This window comes from Ceratotherium simum, chromosome 10 (assembly GCF_057802395.1).
Source record: "Ceratotherium simum simum isolate JZ-2026a chromosome 10, ASM5780239v1, whole genome shotgun sequence".
NCBI classification, from domain to species: domain Eukaryota; kingdom Metazoa; phylum Chordata; class Mammalia; order Perissodactyla; family Rhinocerotidae; genus Ceratotherium; species Ceratotherium simum.
Window position 1 is genome coordinate 57,683,193 of NC_141909.1, and position 23,932 is coordinate 57,707,124.

Here is a 23,932-nt window from a genome sequence, read left to right on the forward strand (position 1 = left end):
CCACGTGGTAAGACAGTTTGGCAGTTTCTTACAAAACTAAACATATTTATACCATACAATCCTACAATTGTGTCATTCCTTGGTATTTGCCTAAATGAACTGAAAATTTGTGTCCACACAAAAACCTGCACACAGATATTTATAGCAGCTTTGTTCATAATTGCCAAAGCTCGGAAGCAAGCAAGATGTCCTTCAACAGATGAACAGATAAACTGTGGTACTTCCAGGAATATTAGTCAGTGATAAAAAGAAATGAGCTATCAAGCCATAAACAGACATGGCAGAACCTTAAATGTATATTAATAAGTGAAAGAAGCCAATCTAAAAAGGCTACATACTGTACGATTCCTACAATACAACATTCTGAAAAAGGCAAAACTATGGAGACAGTAAAAGGATCAGTGGTTGCCAGGAGATGGGAGGAAAGAAGAATGAATAGGCACAGAGGATTTTCAGGGCAGTGAAACTATTCTGTATACTATAATGGTAGACACGTGATTTTATTTATTTATTTAATTTTTTTAAAGATTTTATTTATTTTATTTTTTCCCCCCAAAGCCCCAGTAGAAAGTTGTATGTCATAGCTGCACATCCTTCTAGTTGCTGTATGTGGGACTCGGCCTCAGGATGGACGGAGAAGTGGTGCCTTGATGCGCACCCAGGATCCGAACCCGGGCCACCAGCATTGCAGAGCGCACACTTAACCACCAAGCCATAGGGCCGGCCCCAGACACGTGATTTTACATTAGTCCAATCCCAAAGAATGTACAACACCAAGAATAAACCCTAATGTAAAGTATGGACTTTGGATGATAATGATGTGTCCATACAGGTTCACTGATTTTAAGAAATGTGCCACTTTGGGGGGCTGGCCCCGTGGCGTAGTGGTTAAGGTCATGCACTCTGCTTCGGCAGCCTGGGGTTCATGGGTTCAGATCCCAGGCACAGACCTACACACTGTCCATCAAGCCACACTGTGGTGGCATCCCACATACAAAATAGAGGAAGACTGGCATGGATAGTAGCTCAGGGACAATCTTCCTCAAGCAAAAAGAGGAAGATTAGCAACAAATATTAGTTCGGGGCCAATCTTTCTCACAACAAAAAAAAAAAAGAAAGAAAAGAAAAATGTCTGCCAATAGAAGACTGGTAAAATAATGTACAGCACATTCACACAATGAAATATTATGTAAATATAAAAGGCATAAGAAATATCTCTACATATTGCTATGGAATGGTCTGCGGGATATAGTGTTAAGTAAAAAAAAGCTAGGTAAAGACAAATGTATACAGTATGCTATCTTTTATCTAAGAAAAAAGAAGACATACGCCTACATAAATACTAATTTGTGTATATATGTATATATCACATATATGTGCATATGCATGTGTATATTTTAAAGTGGCAGGATAATCCAAAAACTAATAAAAAGTGGTTACCTATAAGGAATATGGTAGCGATCAAGAGAGAAAAGGTAGACTTTTCTGAATGTAACCTGTTTTGCAGATTTAACTTTGAAACCATGCAAAGCTTCTATATAATTAAAAAACAAAATTAAATCAAAAAGAAAAAAGAAACCTCTAAAACTAAAATCAAAATGAAATAAATCAACCCAACTATGTATCAATTTTGTGGTTTAACCACATTCAGAACTGTTTGAAGTAACTTAAAATACAATAATTTGATTATATATTCCTAACAGACAGATTTCACAGATATCTCCCTAACAGGATATAACCTAAGAACCACAAAGAAATCTTAAACTGTTCTCAGTAATCATATTATTAGTAATACTATTGTTAATCGTTCTTCTGGAACTATTAAACATAAGATAATACAAATGAGTGTCAACAGGGACCAAAACTTTCAGCATAAAAGGGATACAACTATAAAGTCAAAGAATTAGGTAAAAGTCCTGCAATTCTAAATTTGAATTAGTAGAACTCATGTTTGTTTGTGTTTTCAAAGAGAAGATACATATGTATTTCCTAGGTATGCCCAATGAAAAGCCTTAAAAACAACTAATCTAGTGGCAATAAGCTTCCAAGTAGTGGTCCTGAAACACCATCTCCCCATAAAAGAACCAGGGCTGTAGGGAAAAATGGCTGATTCCAGGTATAGGGTATAAAATATACACAATGAGCTGGGAACATCTTATCTTAACAGAAACAAACTATCAAGGATTACTGGGGTTGTGTCAAAATAACACAGGATATAATTGGACTTCATCAAAATTAAAAGATATTTTGAAAGACACTACAAAGAAAAAGAAAAGGCAAGTCATACACTGGGAAAACATATTTGCAATACATATATCTTACAAATGTTTGGTATTCAGAACGTATAACAACCACAAATCCGAATTAAGACAAATAATCGAACTTATCAGCAAAAGATGTAAACAGACACTTCACAAAAATATACAAATGGCCGATAAACTCATGAAAAGATGCTCAATATCACTAATCATCAAGAAACGCAAAGTAAAACCAGTACATACCGACTAGAATGGCTAAAATGAAAAAGACCAACAATTGGCAAGAATGTAAAGGAACTGAACCTCTCATACACTGTGGGTAGAGATGTAAAATAGAACCACCACTTTGGAAAACTGTTTAGCAGTTTCTTATAAAGTTAAAAATATACATACCATATGACCTAGCAATTCCACTCTTAAGTATTTACCCACAGAAAACATATGTCCACACAAAGACTTGTACACAAATGTTCATACCAGCTTTATTCATAATAACCAAAAACTAGAAACAACCCTAATGTGCATTATCTGGGGAACGGATAAACAAATTTTGATATCTCCACAGAGTAGGACACTAGTCAGCAAAAAGGGAACAAACTACTGACACACACAACAACATGGCTAAATTTCAAAAACATCATGCTAAAGGAACCAAGACACAAGAATATATATTATCTCATTCTACTATAGTGACAGATCAGAGGTTGTCAGGAGCTGGGTTTCAGAGGGGACTAACTACAAAAGGACAAGAAGATATGTTCTGGGTTGATGAAAATGTCCTATATTTTGATTGTCATGGTGGTTATACAGGTGTGTACATTTGTCAAGACTCAAATGGTACACTTAAAATGAATGCATTTCATTGTTTTCGAATTATATCACAATAAAGTACATTTGTGAAAAGAGCTCAGATCTAATATAAAGATCTCCCACAAGCTAGGGAAGAAACATTTGTGCAAAAAAATAATAACAGTGGTACTGTATTAGAGTTGGAGACATCAATAAGAACTCATGATTAGCTTAATATAGGTATATATGGTTACTAGTAATATTTATAGATATGTTTGTATATACACCAGTTAGTATATACACATGTATTTCTTTGCTCTGTCAGCTGAGACAGCCTGAAACAAATGTCACCCCAGTAGGAACAAGCACACCTAGCACCCAGAGTTTACCTCTCTCTCTTTCCCAGCCATTAGGCTATGAGAAAGCCCATGCGGCCCACACAAAGAGGCCCACAAGGAGAGGAACTGAGGCCTCCAGCTGACTGCCAGCATTAACAACCAAAAGTGTGAGTGAACAAATCTTCAAATGATTCCAGCCTCCAGCATTCCAGCAGTTTAGCTGAGGTCCCAGACATCAAGGAAGAGATAAGCCATGCCTACTCTGCCCTTTCTGATTTCCTGACAGAATCTATGAACATAATAAATGGTTGTTTTATGGCAAGGTTTAGTAATTGGAACAACTCCTTTTAATGCCATCAAAAAATACTTTTGAAGACCATACCAGGCTAAAAACTTACTTTTTATAAGAAATGAAAATTTTTATCTACATTTAAAAATCACCATAATTATCCTTGTACTATACATTCATTATCAGATTTCTACCAGGTAGTATATATCGTATCTCCACTTACACTCTTACCCTTCTCCTCTATGTCCTTTCCTTTGAAATAAACAACTCATTTGTTCTACTTAATCCTACAGAGATTTGCTTCCTAAATTTTTAATTTGGTGACTGTCTACTCTTCCTATTTTGCATTTACTCTGTTTTATTCTTTCCAAAGAATTTTCACATGTACGTTCTCACTTGGTTCTCACCATAACTTGTGACATATTGGTGGAGGTACACTTATTTTACAAATTAAAAAGCAAGGCCAAGAGGTTTACTCAGGATAGTTAGTAAAAGTGTTAAAGCCCTCTAACTTAAAGTCCTCCACTGCATGAGTCAGCTTTTTCTAACAGCTATAGTACTATCTCCTCCCTTAGTCAGTGTCACTTTTCCTCATCTAGCTAGAAATATCAAGACGTAGAAAAAGAACAAGGTAGGAGATTTTTTGGGGGCAAGGGGGTGGTAGGAGGAACAGTAATAGAACCGGGTAGGGGACAAGGAAGCAAAACTAATAACTATGTATATACATTCTGGGAGGTATAGTTCCCAGAGACAGGAAGCTTCATGTTAGAAATTAGTTTTCAATTCAGCATATCAGAGAACCAGGCATTAAGGGTAGGAAAAGATCTATTGTGTGTGCAAAGTCAAAATAGATAGCAACCTATAAGATACCTGAAATAGGCTGGAAGTTCGATAACCAATTTGAGATTCAGCTATAGACTGAGATCTGAAAAAGTAATTTGAATAGTAGTCATCTTAAATAGATCCAGAGTGGAGGTAAAGATAAATATCAAGCCTAAATACATTCTCTGTTTGAAGATAAGTCATCATGTTGAGGTGGGGTAGAAAATAGGAGGAAATGGCTACTTGAAAAAATACTGGACAAGGCAAAGGGAACATCATTTTGAAGTCTCAAAAGAAAAACCTCTCAAAATGACTTATTATAGGAACCAGAGGAGGTCATTAAAATGATGGGTTAAGAAAAAATATTTTTAAAAATATTACACACACTTGAAACATTATTCCAATTGTTTTAATTTCATATATGGGAGAGTAGATTAACAAAGATTCAAGGCTTTAAAAACAAAGATCATGAAAAGAGACGGATGGTGATAATGAATGCATAACAATGTGAATGTACTTAATGCCACTGTACACCTAAAAATGTTTAAAGGGTAAATTTTATGTATATTTTACCATTTTAAAGATTAAAAAAAAAAAAAGATCAATACATACAAATAAACTTAGACCACTGCCCATTTGCTCTGAGGTAAGATTTCAGGTGAGCAAAGGGATGCTCAAGGTACATCTCTAAATCCTAAACTAGGGGCTGGCCGGGTGGCGTAAGCAGTTAGGTGCGCACGTTCTGCTGCAGCGGCCAGGGGTTTGCCGGTTCAGATCCCAGGCGCGCACCGACGCACCGCTTGTCAAGCCATGCTGTGGCGGCGTCCCATCTAAAGTGGAGGAAGATGGGCACGGATGTTAGCCCAAGGTCAGTCCTCCTCAGCAAAAGGAGGAGGATTGGCAGATGTTAGCTCAGGGCCGATCTTCCTCACAAAAATAAAAATAAAAAAATAAAATAAATCCTAAACTAGATATCCTCCCACAAGGATGAATTATTTAATCCTCTCTTGAATGCAGCCACAAAGTTTCTCCTAAGAGACAGGGATTCCCTATAGCACATGCATGCCCTACAGCACATGCAACAAATGCTTGAATATTCCTCATATCTGACTCTACATTCAGGGGTTTAATTTTGCTTTCAAAGCTAATTTATCTTTGTGCTCAAAAGACATAAAATAACAAGTCTCTGTTACAGAAGAAGAAAACACAATTCAATGACTGCATTTGAAAAGTTCTACTGACTGGCTGAAAGTATCTAGTGCATAAAAATGTAATATATTATTTCATAAGTGTTTTAAAATAGCATATTAATGTCAGTATAAGTACTGAAAACAGTGCCAAAAGTTAGTTGTCCATGATGATACGAGCCAAGTGTACAAAAGGGACCACAAACCAACTCTCTCTCCTCTCCATCTTAGTTAAATGCACAGAAAGCCTGTAGTTAGGCTTAACACCTACCCTCTACTCATTCTTTTGGTCATCAAATCCTATTGACTCTACCTCAAATAAGCCTCTCACTGTGTTAAATTCAGTTCCATTGCGTTAAGTTTGGTTCAGATCACCCAGACTAGCCCTTTCCAATAGAAATATAATGCAAGCTGCATATGTAATTTTAGATTTTCTTGTTGCCACATTAAAAAGAAAAAAGAAACAGGTAAAATTAAAATTTTGGTAATATATTTTATTTAACCCAATATATCTAAAATATTTTCAATGCAACATATAATCAACATAAAAAATTATTAGTGAAATATCTGACTTTCTTTTTTTCGCACTAAGTCTTTGAAATTCAGTATGTATTTTACACTTACAAGACATCTTAATTCAGACTAGCTACATTGTCTGTTCAAGAGCCCCACTGGACAGCACAGACCTGGGACCACCAGGGATTCTCAACACTGGCTGGACATCAGAATCGCTTCTCATTTATTCAGTAAGTGAACTTACTAGTTTCAGGGTCTGGAGGTGAACTGGTGAACAAGATAGATCACTTCAGCCCTCGTCTCACACCCATATGCTATAATTCCTACACTCTAGCCACACAGCTTCACAGGTTCTCAAACACACTAGTCTTTTAAAACTTCTCATTGTTATTGTGTTGGGTTTTTGCCTCTTCCTAGACTTTCACCCCTCCCCTCCCACATCTATCCTTCAACACCCAGTGCAAATGTCACTTCCCTCTGTGAAATGTTCTCTGGTTCCCCAGGCAGTTATTTATTCTCTCCATTGTGTGCTTTGCTCTTCTCTCTCTGACATATTATCACACTCTACAGAGTTACAATTTATCTATTTATGAATTTGTCTCTCCTCAAGATCAGGGATTATCAACCTCATAACTCAGACACACTGGAGATGAGACCAGTGGCAGAGAAGGGGTGGATTTACAGTTAATCTGCAGAAAATCACATATATCCTATCTTAGCCATGCTATGTTATCTATGCTATAGTTGCCCCTACCTAAACTACATCAGATTTTCGCACAGAAATTCATTATGTGAAGATCAAGAGTCACATGTATTGCAGTAGGAAGGTATCATAGAAATGATTAGCACCTTTTATCCTGCCAGATAGTTTACTCAAAATAATTAATGCCCTGGTATCCTAGCTTATCAACAGTTTAGTTTGGATAGTGAATTCCCTAAAACCTGACCGCTCTTGAATCTCGTGACTCTATCCCTTACATGTGCATGAAGCTCAGTGCTGTGGAGGACTTTCTCACCTAGGGAAAGCAAGAATCAGGCTTTAAATTTCCTCACAAGATGCCAACTTCACTGTCTACTAAATTAATATGCTGAACATACACACCTTTATGATCAATAACACACTTATACTTAGATATCTGTTAACAACCTAAATCTACAATGCTGATGTTCATCTCCTATTAAGAGCCTAAAACCAATTTATGTTAGAGATAAAAGTCTAAGAGCAATTCTAATACCAGTACATACCATTTACTAAGTAGTCATCATGGAATAGTCAGTCATGCTACTTTTTTACATATATTTTCTCCACAGCAACACAGCGATATCGTTATCACCTCCTTTACAGATAAGGAAACTGACAGTAGAGTTAAATAACAATTCCTAAAGTAATGTGCTTAGAATATGAATTCCAAATGTCTGCCCTTTATACTAACTACAGTCCATCTAGCGGTGTGCTGGAGCCAGTTCACACTGACTCATAAGAGCCAACTGTTAAATTTTTAGGAACTGTGCAAGCCATTGTTAAACACAGCTATAATTAAAAATTAAATTCTATAAACTAACAATTAAACAAATAATACTAAAAACAAAGGTAATAATTATTCAAAACTCATTTCCTAAATATTTTAGTACATTTTACTCTTGTGCTTAATTACATTTATTGTATGTATGTATGTTCGTGTGTGTTTGCGTGTGTGTGTGTGTGTGACTACTATATAATGGTGTGAACTGAGTCTCTCTTCCCAACTCTGTATTCAGTGGTATGACTTTGGTAACTTGAAACTGACCCTGATGGGAGTATTTACACCAAAGAAATTGGCAAATCCTACAAAGCATGGCTTTTTTTTCCTGAGTTGTTGTTAAACATTTACCAGAAAACCAGAAAGAGTCCATTCATTATTCTGAATCAACAGGTTACTTCAAAAAGCAATACATATGCTCAGCCCCTACCTAGATATTCTAATTCAGTAGATCAGGGGTAGAGTATCTGCATGTGTCTTTCGAAAAAAAGTCTCTCTCCTCTGAAAGAATTTTGATATATAGCTCCTGCTGAGAACTACTATCTGAGATTTCCAAAACGGTATTATGTATCTTATCAGACATTAGAAAGCTACATACTTAAAACTGCATTACTTTAGGTCACCAAAGATAAGTCTTTACAAACTATAACAGAAAACTGCAACACAGCATTTTTATCAAGGATCAAAAAAAGCCACAGGAAAGCTTCTACATATCTTAAAATTTCAGAGGCTGTTGCTTATACAATTCAATAACTTTCATAAAACAAGTACGAGACAACTAGATATCCACATGCAAAAGAATGAGGTTGGACCCTTACTTCACACCATAAATAAAAATTCACTCAAAAGGATCAAAGATTTAGATGTAAGAGCTAAAGCTCTAAGATTCTTTGAAGAAAACATAAGCATAAATTTCTGTGACCTTGACTTAGACACTGGTTTCTTAGACATGACACCAAAAGCACAAGCAACAACAAAAATACAGATAAATTGGATTTCACCAAACTAAAAACATTTGTGCTTTAAAGGACACACACCATCAAGAACATGAAAAGACAACCCATAGAATGGGAGGAAATTTTTACAAATCATATATATAAGAGACTTGTATCCAAAATATATAAAGAATTCTTACAAATCAATAATAAAAAGACAACCCAATTAAAAAATGAGCAAACAACCTGAAGAAACATCTCTCAGAAGATATACAAATGGCCAATAAGCACAAAAAATGATGTTCATCATCATTAGCCGTCAGGGAAATGCAAATAAAAACTACAATGAGGTTACCACTTCATACCCACTAGGATGGCTATAATCAAAAAGTTAGATAACAAATGTTGGCAAGGACATGGAGAATTGGAAACCTCATACACTGCTGGCAAGAATGTAAAATGGTGCAGCTGCTTTGGAAAACATTCTAGCAGTTCCTCGAAAGGTTAAACATAAGAGTTACCATATGACTCAGCAATACCACTCCTAAATATAAACCTAAGAGAAATGAAAACATATGTCCACAGGAAAACTTGTATATGAATGTTCACAGCAGCATTATTACCCATAACAGCCAACTGTGCAAACCCAAATGAGTGAACTGACTGAATGACTGAATGATTCAACTGATGAAAGGATAAACAATATGTGATATATCAATACACTGGAATATTATTCAGCAAAAACAAGGAATCAAATACTGATAAATCCTATAATTTTTCATGATCCTTGAAAACACTATGCTAAGTGAAAGAAGCTAGTCACAAAAAACTACATATTGTATGATTCCATTTATATGAAATATCTGGAATAGGCAAATCTACAATGACAGTAAGTGGAATAATGGTTGCCTAGGGCTGGTGGTCGTTTGGGGGTATGGGGGATGACTGCTAAAGGGTATGGAGTTTCTTTTGGGGGTAATGAAAATGTTCTAAAATTGATTGTGTTGATGGCTGCATGACTCTGAATATATGAAAAACCCTCAAAGTGTACACTTTAAATAGGTGAATTGTATGGTATGTGAACTACATCTGAATAAATCTGTTACAAATAGACACACGAGTATGACAAATTTCTTGAAAAAAAAAATAGCTCTGGGAAAGACTTCCATTCTTGAAAAACATCTATGTTTTCTTTTATTCAATAAACTACATCATAAATTCTGTACAAATTCTGTTTCTCTTCTGGCTTCATTGCCAGGAAATCACCAAAATTTTGTGGTCACATGTGCTTTCCTTTACCTAAGTTTTCCAGTACAGTTTCTGTCATTGTTTTAATTTAAGTGTTCTACTGTAAGCCACTTCAATCTTTCTTGGAAGCAAGCAGGATATGATGGCTAGCTGAATTCTGAAAACTTAAGAATAGCTTTAGATACTCAGGATGCCCACCAAGGTACAGAAACCCTACGAAGTTCAGCTTGAGCTCTGCCAACCAATTCCCTTCATCTTAACTACCACTAAGAACTGAAACAATCAGAGAATTAGGAGTTTTTCCAGAGGACATTTTTTCTCTAAATTACATTATCCATATAAATATAATAATTATCCATATGATAATGTGATATTACACATTTACCATATAAGTAGCACACAAGATAATATTTAAAATGGAACATAAATAATAAATCACTACTGATATTCAACTTTGTTTCAGGAAATTCATTCCTACCCTAACAGGTGAGGATGAATCCTCCGTATTTCGTTTCTGGGACTCAGTGTCCACATCCTGGCGCTTGTTCTTCATTCTTTCTCTAAGATCTCCTGTAGGTCTTTCTGGTGACCTTTGAACCAAAAAACAAGAACAAAAAAAACAAAACAAAACAACAAAAATCTATATTTATATAATATTTTATAAGAATATATTTACAGAAATAACCTCATAAATCTCAATATAATTTTTCTGTCCATAGCTCCTATAGGTCAGAAGAATAATTCATTTCAGCTTAAATATTAATATATAAAAACTATGAGCATCACTTACAAGTTTTCTCCCAATACCAATCAAAACGTATACATTAAAATACCATAGGGTGGCAGGTACTGGTGATATGAATAAGAAACTATATGTGAACTGAAAAAAAGGAATTTGTAATGAAAAGCTTAATTTGTTTCTGTATTAATCACATAAATATATTAGTTATATTTGAAAGCAAAAAGTAGGAAGATAAAGTTTTAAATCACAACACTGCAAAATTAATCTAAAAGCAATAATATTATCATCTACAACATCAACAACTGAGAAAATATTTTATGCATATTAAGAATCAAGGCAAACATAGGAGTTTTTGTGTTATTCCTATAACTTTTCTTAAATTTGAAATTATTTCAGAATAGAAAATACTTAAAGGATTCAAAGCAAGATTTCAGACAGTGATTTTATATTCCACTATGGATTTTTTTTTAATTAAGGAAAAATACATATATTTATATTCAACGCTGGTAAGGCTTCATAATTTATACTGGAAATTTGATAAATGGCTGTTCAATTATTTTCACACCATTACTAACTGAGAAAAACAAAGCAGAAATAAAAAACGCACTGCCTTTAAAGAATATTCCTAGAGCCCCTTTTAAAAAAGGGCAATGGAAGTTAAGAAATGATAGTACCTCTTTGGCCACCAAAAAATACTGTATATAATATTTTTTAAAAGATATAAACAAATCACATAAATATTCACATCTATTTCAAGTAATAGTTAATCAATAAAATCAATTCCTTTAATTTATCAATCATTAACACAAATCACATGGTTAGTGAAGAAGTAATTTCAGTTAACTCACTTTAAAGGTTCTCATTAACATTTGCATGTACATTTTATAGATCTATATTAAATATTTTAACAGTTAAAGCTGAACTTTAAAATGGAACTTCTTATTAAGAACCAGTACTTAAATGCTTTAAATTATAAGTATGATGTACATGTAAATCTTATGTGCCCTGGTTTCCTTGATATAATAAAACAGTTTATTATAAACTTGTTCCTATCCTAAACAGTACCTAACAGAGTGCTCTACATACAGTGAACGCTCAATAAATGACTTATATGTCTTGCGACTAAATAAGCATTTCTGAAATACATTGCTTTTCTTTCCATCTTTGAATCACATTATGAACTATATTTTTCTTCCCTACAAAAAAAGAGAAAATACACAAATACAAAAGAAGTTATCAGATGGAAAAACACGCACAAAATAGCAAAATTATTTAAAAAATCCTTTATTCTAAGTCTAGTAATGACACTATTTTTTTCCATTTTAGACAAATTTCTCTGCCCACTTTCCTCAAAACTGTTTCTTGTATAAAAATTTTGAGTAAGTTAACAAATTTCAAAGATGAATTAAAGCATGTATTAAAAGTGTATTAATAATATAAACAAAACACTAAAATTATTTAAATAGTTTCTCTAAGCATGTGTTTATATAGGTAATTAAACTTATAAAGACTAATTTTCCCACATTAACAGAAGGGACAAATGACAATCTAAATACAAAAGAAGAGAGTATTCAGCATCACAAGTAAACTAAAATGTACAACGCTTAAGTAAACAGAAAGTCAACTAATGTTAAGGGTTTGAATTTTAAATTCTATTAAACTTCAAAATCTATACACACACACACAAATTCACCCAATTAAAAAAAAAATCTCCAAATGCTAATGCTCAGTTTTCATATGTTGCTGCAGCAAAGCAATCAGCACATCCAATTTTAGGACCTGGTAAATTAGTTGTTTACCAATCAAGTTTAAACTGTTTTTGTGACAAAGTTTGTGTGTGTTACATCTTTAAACACTGTAACAAAATCATCATGGGGTAACCAAAAGAAAAATAAAAGGTCTTTATTAGAAAAGCTTAATTTAGCCTTGCCTTTATTAAAGGCAACATGATGTTCTAAATAGGCAGTACGTTTATCCTCATATAAATACATATTTTTATTTACATTAATACATTGTGATAAGGGATTTGGCAAATGCATTTTACCCTACAGAGCTTACATTAGATTATCTTTTGTCATTAAGATTTGAATTTAGAACATCTTAAAAAGCTAAAATTATATCCCATTTAAATTTTAACATTTTAAGAGTTGAAAACAGTCTCTCACTAAAAATAAACCCATGAAATTCTACTGTCTTAAGCAGCACTTTAGTATATAATTGGGGGAGGGAGTAAGCCATACATATATTATAAAAAGATCTATTGTCAAACCAAGTAAACATTGAGCAAATAAATTAATTTTAAAGCAAACATTTTATTAATCTTGAAATTAACAAGCTAAAAAGATCTTGCTGATCTTTGAGTATAGATAAGACTACCACCAAGACAGAAAATCTGACCAAATACATAGTTTATTTCAGATTTTTATATTAAATAAATTACAAAAGCCATCTTCTAATAGTATATGAACAATTCATAGTTCTCGATTTACCTTCTATAATTGCTGCTATAACCTTTACCACGGGGTGAAGGGCCATGTACGAATCTACACGTGTTCCCATAGAGGCAGTTGCCAGTCTTCAGCCAGTTACGGCACTGTGTCTAAGAGACAGACATTACTGTGTGAATTTCATATTTATTCATATTTATTTCCGGAAAAAAGATGCTAGTGGGACAAAGTTAAAACAAATGATATCAAAATTCCAGCTAATCTATTACTCCCCAAATAACAAAAACATCAGGGGGAAAAAAAAAAAGAAAAACCCATAAACCCTATCACCATTTTCACTCCTTTTTATGAAACACATTTTAAAAAATTTACTGAACCAACATTCCTACAATACAACAACCTGTTCACCTTTATGATACAAATCAGTATTTCAAGAACAGGACTGCAAGAGAACCTCTGTGACTGTACTAATGACAACTCACCTCTGCTGTACTGCCAGTGCTGGGTCCAAGCCTCTCAAACACACTGGGTCTTCGGGATGTGCTATCAGATATGGTCTTGGTATTTTCCACTGTGACTTTCCTTCTAATTTTAGACATTTTGTACTACTTTAACCAAAAAAGAGAGAGGTAAAACTGTAAAATTCTTCAGTTTTAAATAACTGAGCCCATAACTTACAAGCAGATAAAATTCTAGATAATATTGTAAAATTACAAAGAATTTTCCTCAGGAGAAAAAAAGGCATAGGAAAGGTCACACGTTAAACAGAGATAAACAGAAGCTATCTTCTAAGACACACATTAGTGCATTTATAACCACTCTGAAATCTGTTGGCTAGAATTTTTCTTCTTCTGCAGCATGAAAAAATAAGATTCTACTCAGACAGTTTTCATAGTACATTCGACCTCAGAAAACACACTACAAAATGTTTAGTTTCTAAGTTCCTTATAAAAGTTGTTTCAAAATTTAGTAACTATCTTTTAAGGAAAAGTGCTATAATTCTCCGTCAACTAGTTAACTGGAAAAGAAAGCTATGTCAAAGAAAATAGGAAAATAAAATCAGGTCAGAATTTTATTGAGAGTAGAAATTGTTTTATACAGTTTACATGACAACATTAGTTATGTTCCAAAAATCAGTTTGGGAGAAAAATGAATGCTACTCAAAAGTTTTCTTTGTCTTTAAAGGTCAAAGAAGAACGGTCTAATTAAGGATATGTATTTTCCAATAATATAAAAAAAAAATTTCAGTGTTGATAAAATGACTTTCTTTCAAAATAGGACACGCCATAGAACTAGAAAAAGTGAAGCTGTTTCTATAATCTATACTACATTGAACATAAAAGTCAAAGGTGCTAAAAGTAATGATCAGGCTACTTTACCATTATTAGTAACAAAAAAAAGAAAGACAAATTGTAAAAATATTTTAAAAAGTAAATAAAACATTAAAAACTAAAACCATAACAGAAAACTAATCTAAGTATATAATCAAGTGATTCAACTAGAAAATATCAGATAACAGTCATATGATATACATTAGAAACAATATTAAATTCTAGACCTAGAATAACCTAGAGAGTACACATACTACTGTGGGAAATGGGGAGGAACTGCCTAACTGTGAGAAAGAAAAAAGAACTAAACCATATCACACTTTATAGAATCTAAAAGTTAGCTGAAATCTTATTAGTAGACAAAAGTTACTAGAATGAACCATGACAACTAAAGAAGTACAAGTTCCATTTGGTATAGAAGTGGTCTCTATAAACTTCACAAATGCTCTTTAATGTGGTTTCAAAGTAAAGACATATCACTTGAAAGGAAATTAAATCAGTGTAGTACCAAATAAAAACTAAAAAAAAAAAAAAAAATTATAAACAATGTTTGGTTCAGTTAGATACTTCTTTTCAGGTCACATTTTAAAAGGATCCAAAGAATAAGGACAACTTTTGACAAATGAACAAAGAGAATGAACCAAGAAGAAAAGATGAAATGATACAATATGGTAGTTTTAAATTGGGAAGATGTATATTCTTCTTATTCTTCAATATAAAATGTAATCATTATTTTAATACCAATTAATTTTTAATGACAAAACAGTTAAAAAATAACTTTAAATCAATTACAAAATTTTAATAAGTAGGGTAGAGTGTCACATATATGACCAAGAATTTGCTACAACATAAAATCAGTTATGTATCAATTGTTCTCCAAGTAAGGAACTATATACAGTCAACCCTACATACTGGAGTTAGTATTTTAAGATAATCTTTGATTTAACTTTACTTGGGCTCATTCTCAGCCCAAATGTGGATTTACAGAGGAAAAGTTGGTAAAATTTCACATGTCCATTTGATTTACTGAACATAAAGAACTAAAAGCCAAGATAAATGGAGCCAAGACAGATCTTCTAGAAAATGTAGAGCTTTGATAAACTGAGAAAACACTTTGATACAATTCATAACTGAGCAGGATTCAATAAGTAAATATGTCACAAAATATACAGGAAAAGTTAGAACAAAAACAAATTTTCAAAGTTTCATTATATTTTACTATAAATATTAATACAGAGATGTACATTGTAATCCCAATTCACTAATTCAATTTTAAAAACATTTATTAATAAATTTAAAATTGAATGGGTTGTAAAAGTTCCTTATTACCTATTATTATTTATCTAGAACTTGGAAAACAGGTACACCATCCCCCCACACTGCCTCAAGACTAACCCTAACCTTATATTTTTCCCTCCACTAGCAATGGAAATGGTTTCTTCTGCCCCCAAAACTCCTATTCCCAACATGCCCCCACTCCAACACACCCTCCTACAAAAAAATCAAGGGTAGCTTTTTCCACAGTTGGGGCAACAAGCTATTTATTATGATACTTAAAACAATGGTCATCTATCCTCTCCTTTCTTGTTGTTCTGAGGGCTCCAGGTATCAACTCGACTGTTTCTCCTCCTGTTCTGTAACCTGTTGCTTCCATCAGCACTCCTCTGCTCCCCTGACCCACTGCTGGAAAGCAGGGTCTCACAGCTTCTCTCTAATCCTAGATCCCTAATGTAAGCTTTGAAGATTTCCAAGGGTTTGCACTGCTATGTCAAAGACAATCAAGCAAGGACTAATGATCCAATCAATCTTACCCTTCTCCTCGTATTCACTAAAACAAGTTCCTTCCCACAGAGACACAGCTGCTTTTACAGGTGACATCAAGAACTACTCACAATTCACCTACACAATGATGATCCCAGGAATTTTACCTCTAGCTACTGTTTTCCAACTTAGGAAAGAACAGCAATGAAGTAAAGATGTGTACTCCTCTTTTCTCAGAGTCCAACAGTGTCAGATCTTACCCTAAAATGGCACTGAGTTTGAGTAGCAGGTCTAGGTTACAGGGAGACCCGCCCCCAAAAAACACACAAAAAAACCTTCCATCTATTTATCTATCTGAGGCAAAAAGGGAAAACATAGGAATTGAAGTTTTCTAATTGAAAGGAAGAGGAATTCTTCTGATCATCTATCTAGGAACTTCTATCAGTAATCAACAATAAGTTATCTAAATATTATTACTGAAACATTCATGATTTTGCATAGATAAAATGCTTTATGCTTACAAAGAATATAAAATATAATATTTTAAATCCTATTTGTCTAAATATATACACATAATTCACAACACACCAAGAAAGCATTTACTCATATGTATTAATTAATTAATTTAAAACTATGTTACCAACTAATGTGACTTAATTAGAATTTTCAATCTAAAAATTTGGGCCCACAAAGGAAGGTAAATATCATAACCAAATAAAATGTAGATTTAACTGAGGAGGGAAAATACTTTTCCAATTAATATCTGAATAGGCTTCAATATGAAGTAAATACTTCAAAATATATAATAGAAGTTAGAAACAATAAAATTAGATAAAAATGTAAATATTAAAGTCTTCCCTAGCTCAGAGACTTTGAAAGTTTTCCCTCCAGTTTTACTTTCAAATTACTCTTTGGCTTTAGGCTGCCATCACACTGTCAGCCACATCATCATGTCTTTCCCAAACACCAGCATTACTGAAGTCAGAGTGACATTGGTGAAAGTCTATTAAGTTATTTTCCTAATTCTCCTCTCTGTTGGCAGAGTGAACAAATACCAGAAGTTTTTATTATATTTTTCCAGTTGGAAAAAAAAAAAAAAACCTGGGAGACACAAAGTTTGAATCTAGTAAGATACAACAAAAGAGGGTCTTCACAAATGGGAACTGTCTCTCTCTCTCCTAAAACTTAACAAATATCACAATGTACCCAAAAGCTTGGGTACCCAAAAATATGGCTGAGAAAGGAGAAACATACAGGGGCCTCTTTTTGAATAATTAATTATTTCTGAAGCCTAATGACTAAAATCTTGTCAATAAAATATGTATCAGTTTTAGTATTCTCACTTCAATCCATAATTACATCTTTTTGAGGTCTCTTCTGGTAGCACAAATGAAAGCATAAACCACTTTAATCTGAATGAGTAGCAGCATAATATTAAGATATTGTCAAATAATTAAGCAATTAAGACTACATAAATATACCAACTGGTAGTAGAATAAATCCCTATCCACGGAAGTTCTAAAATTAAGAGTTGTATTAAAAAATAATAATAAGGGTTATAAAATATATACATTAAATAAAAATAAAATATTTTCATATTTATATTTCATTTATTTATTTATTCATTTATTTATTTTTCTTTTGAGGAAGATCAGTCCTGAGCTAACATCCGATGCCAATCCTCCTCTTTTTGCTGAGGAAGATTGGCCCTGAGCTAACCTCCGTGCCTATCTTCCTATACTTTATATGGGACGTCGCCACAGCATGGCTCGACAAGCTGTGCGTCTGTGCACGCCTGGGATCCGAACTGGCGAACCCCGGGCCGCCGCAGCGGAGCGCCCGCACTTAACGGCTTGCGTCACCGGGACGGCCCTATATTTCATATTTTTGAAAGAAAAAAGTTAAGTTTATTTGATGCATAGTCTGGGAGCATTTTTTTAAAAGAACTTTCTAAAACAATCTTGCAGATTGCTTATATGAGATAAGACTAAAACAGTTCCAAACTGAATTCCCAACAAAACTGACAGAACTAAACTGACTACACTGGTATGAGCAAGGCAATACTGTAGCACTGTACAGAAAAAAATAATTTATTAAAAAGACTATGCACAGAGAATATCCCATGATGGCAACTACTATAAAGTAAAGTAAACCGAACTGCAACATACAAAACTATCAAAAAAGAATAGAAGACACTTTATATATCAACACCAGTTAATGTTTCAACTGCTACTAAATATCTGCTGAAATAGGTCCAACTCCATATGAAAAGGAGTGTGGGAGGTGCGGGCGGTCGGGAAGATTAACAACTACTGAAAACCAATTCTTCAAATAAATATAAGTTAAACAATTTTGCTTTCTATATGTAAATACCAATGCATATTATAATACAAATTCACACCGATAACATTAAAATTTTAACTTGAACAGAAGTTAACATAGCATCCACTTACTGGATTTTAGTTTTAATTTACAGATATAAAATTAGATTAATTTGCATATCTTAAAATATGCAATCAATGTTCATTTCAAATCACCAATAATTAGAAAGCCAGTAAGAGGCATGTATGTGATAAAATTAGATGCTACCAGACCCACACAGCAAAAGTCTTAGTTTCACGGTGCAGCTATTTTTACAGACACAAATGGTTACATACCTGCATCAATATTCTTAGTCTCTTGTTGAAACTGTCATATTATAATCTAAGTGTTTCACTAAGAAATTGGAAATTATTTGAAAATCTACAGATGTCCATAAAACTCTCCAAAATATTGTCGCTTTAGGTACTAAAGGCAGTAATTTCAAATATTACGAACTACACTAACTGTCACCATATACGCATGGATGGTATGGATTGTACTGCATAAGCATTTGGATTTACTGCAACAGTATCATGGACTTTGAAAACTTGAGGTGTGAAGATCTTTTCCAAACTTTTTAAATTATTTCTTCAAAAAACCAAAAACCTGGAGAGACTGCATACGCCCATTAATTTTCAAAGTGGTTCAAATTATTGAAACACTCGCAATATAACCGAATATCTTGACACTACGCTCCACAAACAAGATCCTACCAATATCATTCAAGTAGTATCAACTCTGAATAATTTTCCAGCCACATAAATTATTTCAACCTATTTAGAAAAAGATAATGCCAAACATCAGACCCTCTCCTTTCATTCCACCTTCCCCGGTCTGATACATAGTTGCCAAAAGTAACTACCTAGGGAATGTGAAGATAAAGTAGCACTCCTCAACTCCCAGGACCTAAGTTGTTAAGTTATCACTGCTGGGAAATAAATAAGACCAAATACAACCAAAAGTAAGATAGTTTTTCCTAATAGGTCTGGAACGCGTAAAGAGGAAGCCTTTAAATCTAACGCCCTATTCCTGCACCTTTCCATCGCATATAAAGGCGAATACCGCGCAAGGGTTCCCAAGCTCACATCACACGGTAGTAACTGGGCACAACCTTTGTCTGAATCCACCTTTCCCTTATCCAAACTCGCAAGAATCAGAACGAGGGCGAGAAACGAGGCCTGAGCACAGGGAGCCATTGCAGAGTTGAGGGTGGGATGCTCAAGGAGAGCTGAAAATCCCGGCGGGACTCAAGCGGGGGATGGAGGACAACGGGGGGCCTCCCCATCCCGGGTCCGCCCAACGCCTTTCCCCCGATACCCACACCAATTCACAGAATTCAAGCTTACCTCCTCCCCGAGCTCCCGTCGCAAGCACAGTCCGCAGGCGCCACCGCCGCCACCGCTCCGAGGAGCGGGGGAGGCGACTCTCTGTCCCCGCGCCTGGCCCCGGGAAGACGACGACGAGGAGAAGGAGGCGCGCGCGCGGCTCCCGGGAACCGGCCCTCGGCTAGCGAGGGGACCCCGGGGCGGCTGAGAAGCGGGGCCCGCCCGCCGCTTCGCCAGGGTCAAGCGAGACTGGAAGGTAGGAAGAAAAAGGACGAAGAAAGACTGGCGGATAATAAAAGGCAACGAAAACACTACCAGGCCGCTAAGTAGTAGGATCGCCTCAAGATGCCGCCGGAAGTCAAGGTTTGCCCTGTTCCTCTGTGCCCACAGGCAGCTTCCGGCCGGCGGATTAGTCGTCAGCGCGCAGGCACCGCCCCTTCGTAGCCACGCCCCCCGGGGGTAGGGTCGACACCGAGGAGTCGAAATCATCAAATCTTTGTGAGGGAGCGCTGGGAAGGAAACCGGGAAGCAGGAAGAGCCAAAATTCCCAATTAAAAGTGAATTTAAGAGTTTCCTCCTTTTATTACATAATTTCTTACAATACACAGCTGTATAAAGGCGCACAATGCCACATTTGTTGTCGACAGTAACTACAGCCATTCGTTCACTCGCTCCACGATGTTGATTGAGCGCCTGAGCTGGGGCGACCGGCCGTGTTTATCCTGTTTTTGATTCACCTCGGCTTTCTGGGCCATCGCCTGTTACTGTGGAGCAAACGGAATGCACGGTTGTGTTTTTAAAAGTGCGAGCAGAAATTTATTGAAAATTTGGAGCAGAAATCTTTACTGTACTTCTGACCACGTTTCGTTTTGCGGTTTAGGGTCCGATGATCTTCATGACACTGGTTATTAAAATTGCTTGAGGGGGCCGGCCAGGTGGCGTAGCAGTGAAGTTCGCGCAGTTTGCCTTCAGTAGCCCGGTTTGCGGTTGGGATCCTGGGTGAGGACCTACTCACTGCTTATCAAGCGGTGCTGAGGCGGCGTCCCACATAGAAGAGCTATAACTCTACGACTATGATACACAGCTATGTACTGGGGCTTTGGGGAGAAAAAAGAAGAAGAGGAAGATTGGCTAACGCGCAGGGCCAATCTTCCTCAAAAAAAAAAAATTACTTGAGATGGCTAGTAAAACGTTGGGAATCAAAGAAAAAACCAGTACCTAACCTCTTACAAATTAAAAAGAAACAAGGAAAAATGTGAATCCTTGTCTGCCTTAATTTTAAAGTATCATTTATTTTGTTCTTTGACAAAACCAAGGAATAGGAAAACGTTTTATCAAAACTACTGATAAAACTTAAAAAGAAACTGGTACAATGATTTGGTCTTCTTGGAATAAGTTAATTAAAATAGGAGAGCAGAGTGAAAAAATCAAGGGCATTAAACATTTCTGACGACATGCCAAGCTATTTTAGAGACAGCAGCGAGAGCTTCTGTACAAGTGGGTTTGATATAACGCTCTGGCAGCAAGAATCCAAATCTGCCTGTATCTCGAAGTTCAATTGTAAACGAATATTTGATACCCAAGTCATAGATCCAGTCATCCGAACCTCCAGGAGCTAGGTCTACAAGAAGAAAAAAGAAATTACTTTTTGAAATGCAGATGGTTCAAATTAACTAGAAAAATGAGATATTTGACCTAAAAATGAAAATTGCTTTCCTCTTTTCTGATTATTACTAAGTTTCTGGTAGAAAATGGAGATTGAAGGAAAACAGGTTAAGGAAAACAATAAAAATTATCCATAACCCTACCAAGGAGTGATAATCACCATTAACGTTCTAGTGCTTTTTTTCCCCTGGTGCATACTTTAACATACTTAATATTTTCTACATAAATAAGACCATCCTATACCTGCTGTTTTGTAACATTTCTAAACATAATTGATGGTGACCAGCTTTCTGTACTAATGAGTTCAAATCTACATTATTATTTTCAACGATCTCATAGCATTGCATTGTAAAGCTGAATATAACTAATTTAAATAATTATTTATTTGGAGACCTTTATATTTTTTCTAATTTCTAATTAAACAACTTTACAATGAACATCTTTGCTTATACATAATTGCTTCTTTGTTTCTTTACAATATTCCTTCCTAGAAGTAGATTTGCTAGTCTAAGCGTATGTACTTTTTACAATTATGCTCCATGTTGCCAAATAGCCTTCAAAAGAATTGAACTAATTTATACATCCACTAGCAGGGTATGAATAGCCCACTCGCCCCTCCCACACCATCCATGGGAATTATGCATTTCTGGCAATTGTATGGGTGAAAAATAATATTGAATTATCCACTTAATGTTTCTTTGATTACCACTGACCTGAATATTTTGTTTGGTATATTTTTTGTCCATCTTTAATATTTTTTATCAATTGTCTTTGCTCATTTCTCTACTTGATGCATTTTATAGATTGTTTATAAAAGCAACATTTGGGTTATCAGCCCTGTATAATATGTGGAGAATTTTCTTTCTTATTTCATTATTTAGCCCTCAACTTGGTTTATGGCAAGGTTTTATATTAAAATATTTTGTATATCTGGAATTTATTTTGGAGAAAAACATGTTAGTAATCCAATTAAATGTTTTTTCTAGGTAACATGTCAGTTTTTCTAGCCCTATTAATTGAGTAATATACCATTCTAACTGGTTGAAACGCCTTCTTTATGAGATACTAGACCTCCTTAGATATTTGAGAATCTTTCTGTACTCACTACTCCCTTCTATTGATCTGTTTCTTCCAGGCTCAGTTTCACAATCTTAATTACTATAGGTTTATGTGTTTTAATACCTGGTTGGCGCAAATTCTCTCTTATTTGTCGTTTTTCAGAATTTTACTAATTTATTCTTCTAATTAATTTATTCTTCCAAATGAACTTCAAAATCATTTAAGTGTTCATTGAGATTGCATTAAATATACAAATTAATTTAGAACACTAACACATTTTTTATATTGCTTTTCCACTCAAAAACATGGTAGGTTCCTCCTTTTATTTGTCTTCTTTTATGTACATCAGTAAAATTTTCTAGGTTTTTCATTTAGATCATATGGATTTGTGTGTGTACACACATATATACATTTAACAATGAATCTATATATGTGTGTATTTATTTGTCTATATGTGTGCATGTGTATATAAATACATGTAGAGGGGTAGTAGGATCTTTTTTCCATTTTATTTTCTACCTGATTATTTTTGGTATATAAGAAAGTTATATATTTGTGTATATTTAGTTCATAGTCAGCCACCTTACTCAACTCTTTGATTTTTACTAATATTTTTGGTTGATTTTCTACTGTTTTCTAGGTAGACAATCATATAATATGCAAAGTGATCATTTTTGGCTCTTTCTAATACCTATACTTGAATTAATTACAAAGGTGTTTACTGAAGCATTGTTTATATTATTGAAAAATATCCATCAATAGTGGGTTAGTTAAGTTATGCATTCATTCAGCAAATATTTCTGACACCCATTGTTAATATTTGGCATTTATTCCTCCAGCCACTTTCCCATGCTTACTCACACATACACACGGATGTGTACTGAATGAATGAATGTGTGGAGATGAACTGATTTCATCATGACAGGAAGTTGCTCTATAAGCTCCTCCAGCCCTGAGGCACTATGGTCGTGCTTTAGGGAACACTAGTAGAGAAAAGAATGGGAATCAAGAAAGCTCTGAACTATGAAAGGCAATTGTGGGATTCTTCTGTGACAGAGAGAGGACCTGGGTCAGCAAAGGCAGCAGTGGACCAGTGACACCAAGAGACAGAGACACCATGTAGACCAGTCTGGCCCCAGTTTGTTCTGAGACAATTTGGGGTGGTTGAGGAGGAAGAGGACTTTCTACTAATAGGGCATCTGGTGCTCAAGCAATTTATTGAAAATAATATGAATGTGTTTTTATACCCCTGTAGATCATACCTGCTAAGGGAAACTCAGGGCTTTGAATGTATTGTCTCAAGGCATTTTCACACGCCATTACCTCTCCCTGGTTTCCC

At 34.8% G+C, this 23,932-nt stretch overlaps 2 protein-coding genes across 7 annotated transcripts in view; both read right to left on the minus strand.

The window, feature by feature from the left end:
* Positions 1 to 20,234, minus strand: part of ZC3H13 (zinc finger CCCH-type containing 13) — a 95,997-nt gene extending 75,763 nt beyond the window's left edge. For 4 of the 6 annotated variants that reach the window (XM_014789987.2, XM_014789986.2, XM_014789985.2 and 1 more), the window contains exons 1-4: positions 19,891 to 20,233; positions 13,574 to 13,699; positions 13,134 to 13,243; positions 10,381 to 10,492 (exon numbers count right to left, since the gene is read on the minus strand). In XM_014789987.2, the coding sequence (XP_014645473.1) occupies positions 10,381 to 10,492; positions 13,134 to 13,243; positions 13,574 to 13,690 (339 nt within the window). In that variant the 5' untranslated portion in view covers positions 13,691 to 13,699; positions 19,891 to 20,233. Of the gene's footprint in view, positions 1 to 10,380; positions 10,493 to 13,133; positions 13,244 to 13,573; positions 13,700 to 19,890 lie in introns of all 6 variants that reach the window. The other 2 variants (XM_014789984.2, XM_087436049.1) reach the window with 2 other exon arrangements.
* Positions 20,235 to 21,305: 1,071 nt separating this feature from the next.
* The window catches only part of CPB2 (carboxypeptidase B2), a 47,863-nt gene continuing 45,236 nt past the window's right edge, over positions 21,306 to 23,932 (minus strand). The window contains exon 11 of the mRNA XM_004433645.3: positions 21,306 to 21,490. Within this exon, the coding sequence (XP_004433702.1) occupies positions 21,306 to 21,490 (185 nt within the window). The remainder of the gene's footprint in view (positions 21,491 to 23,932) is intronic.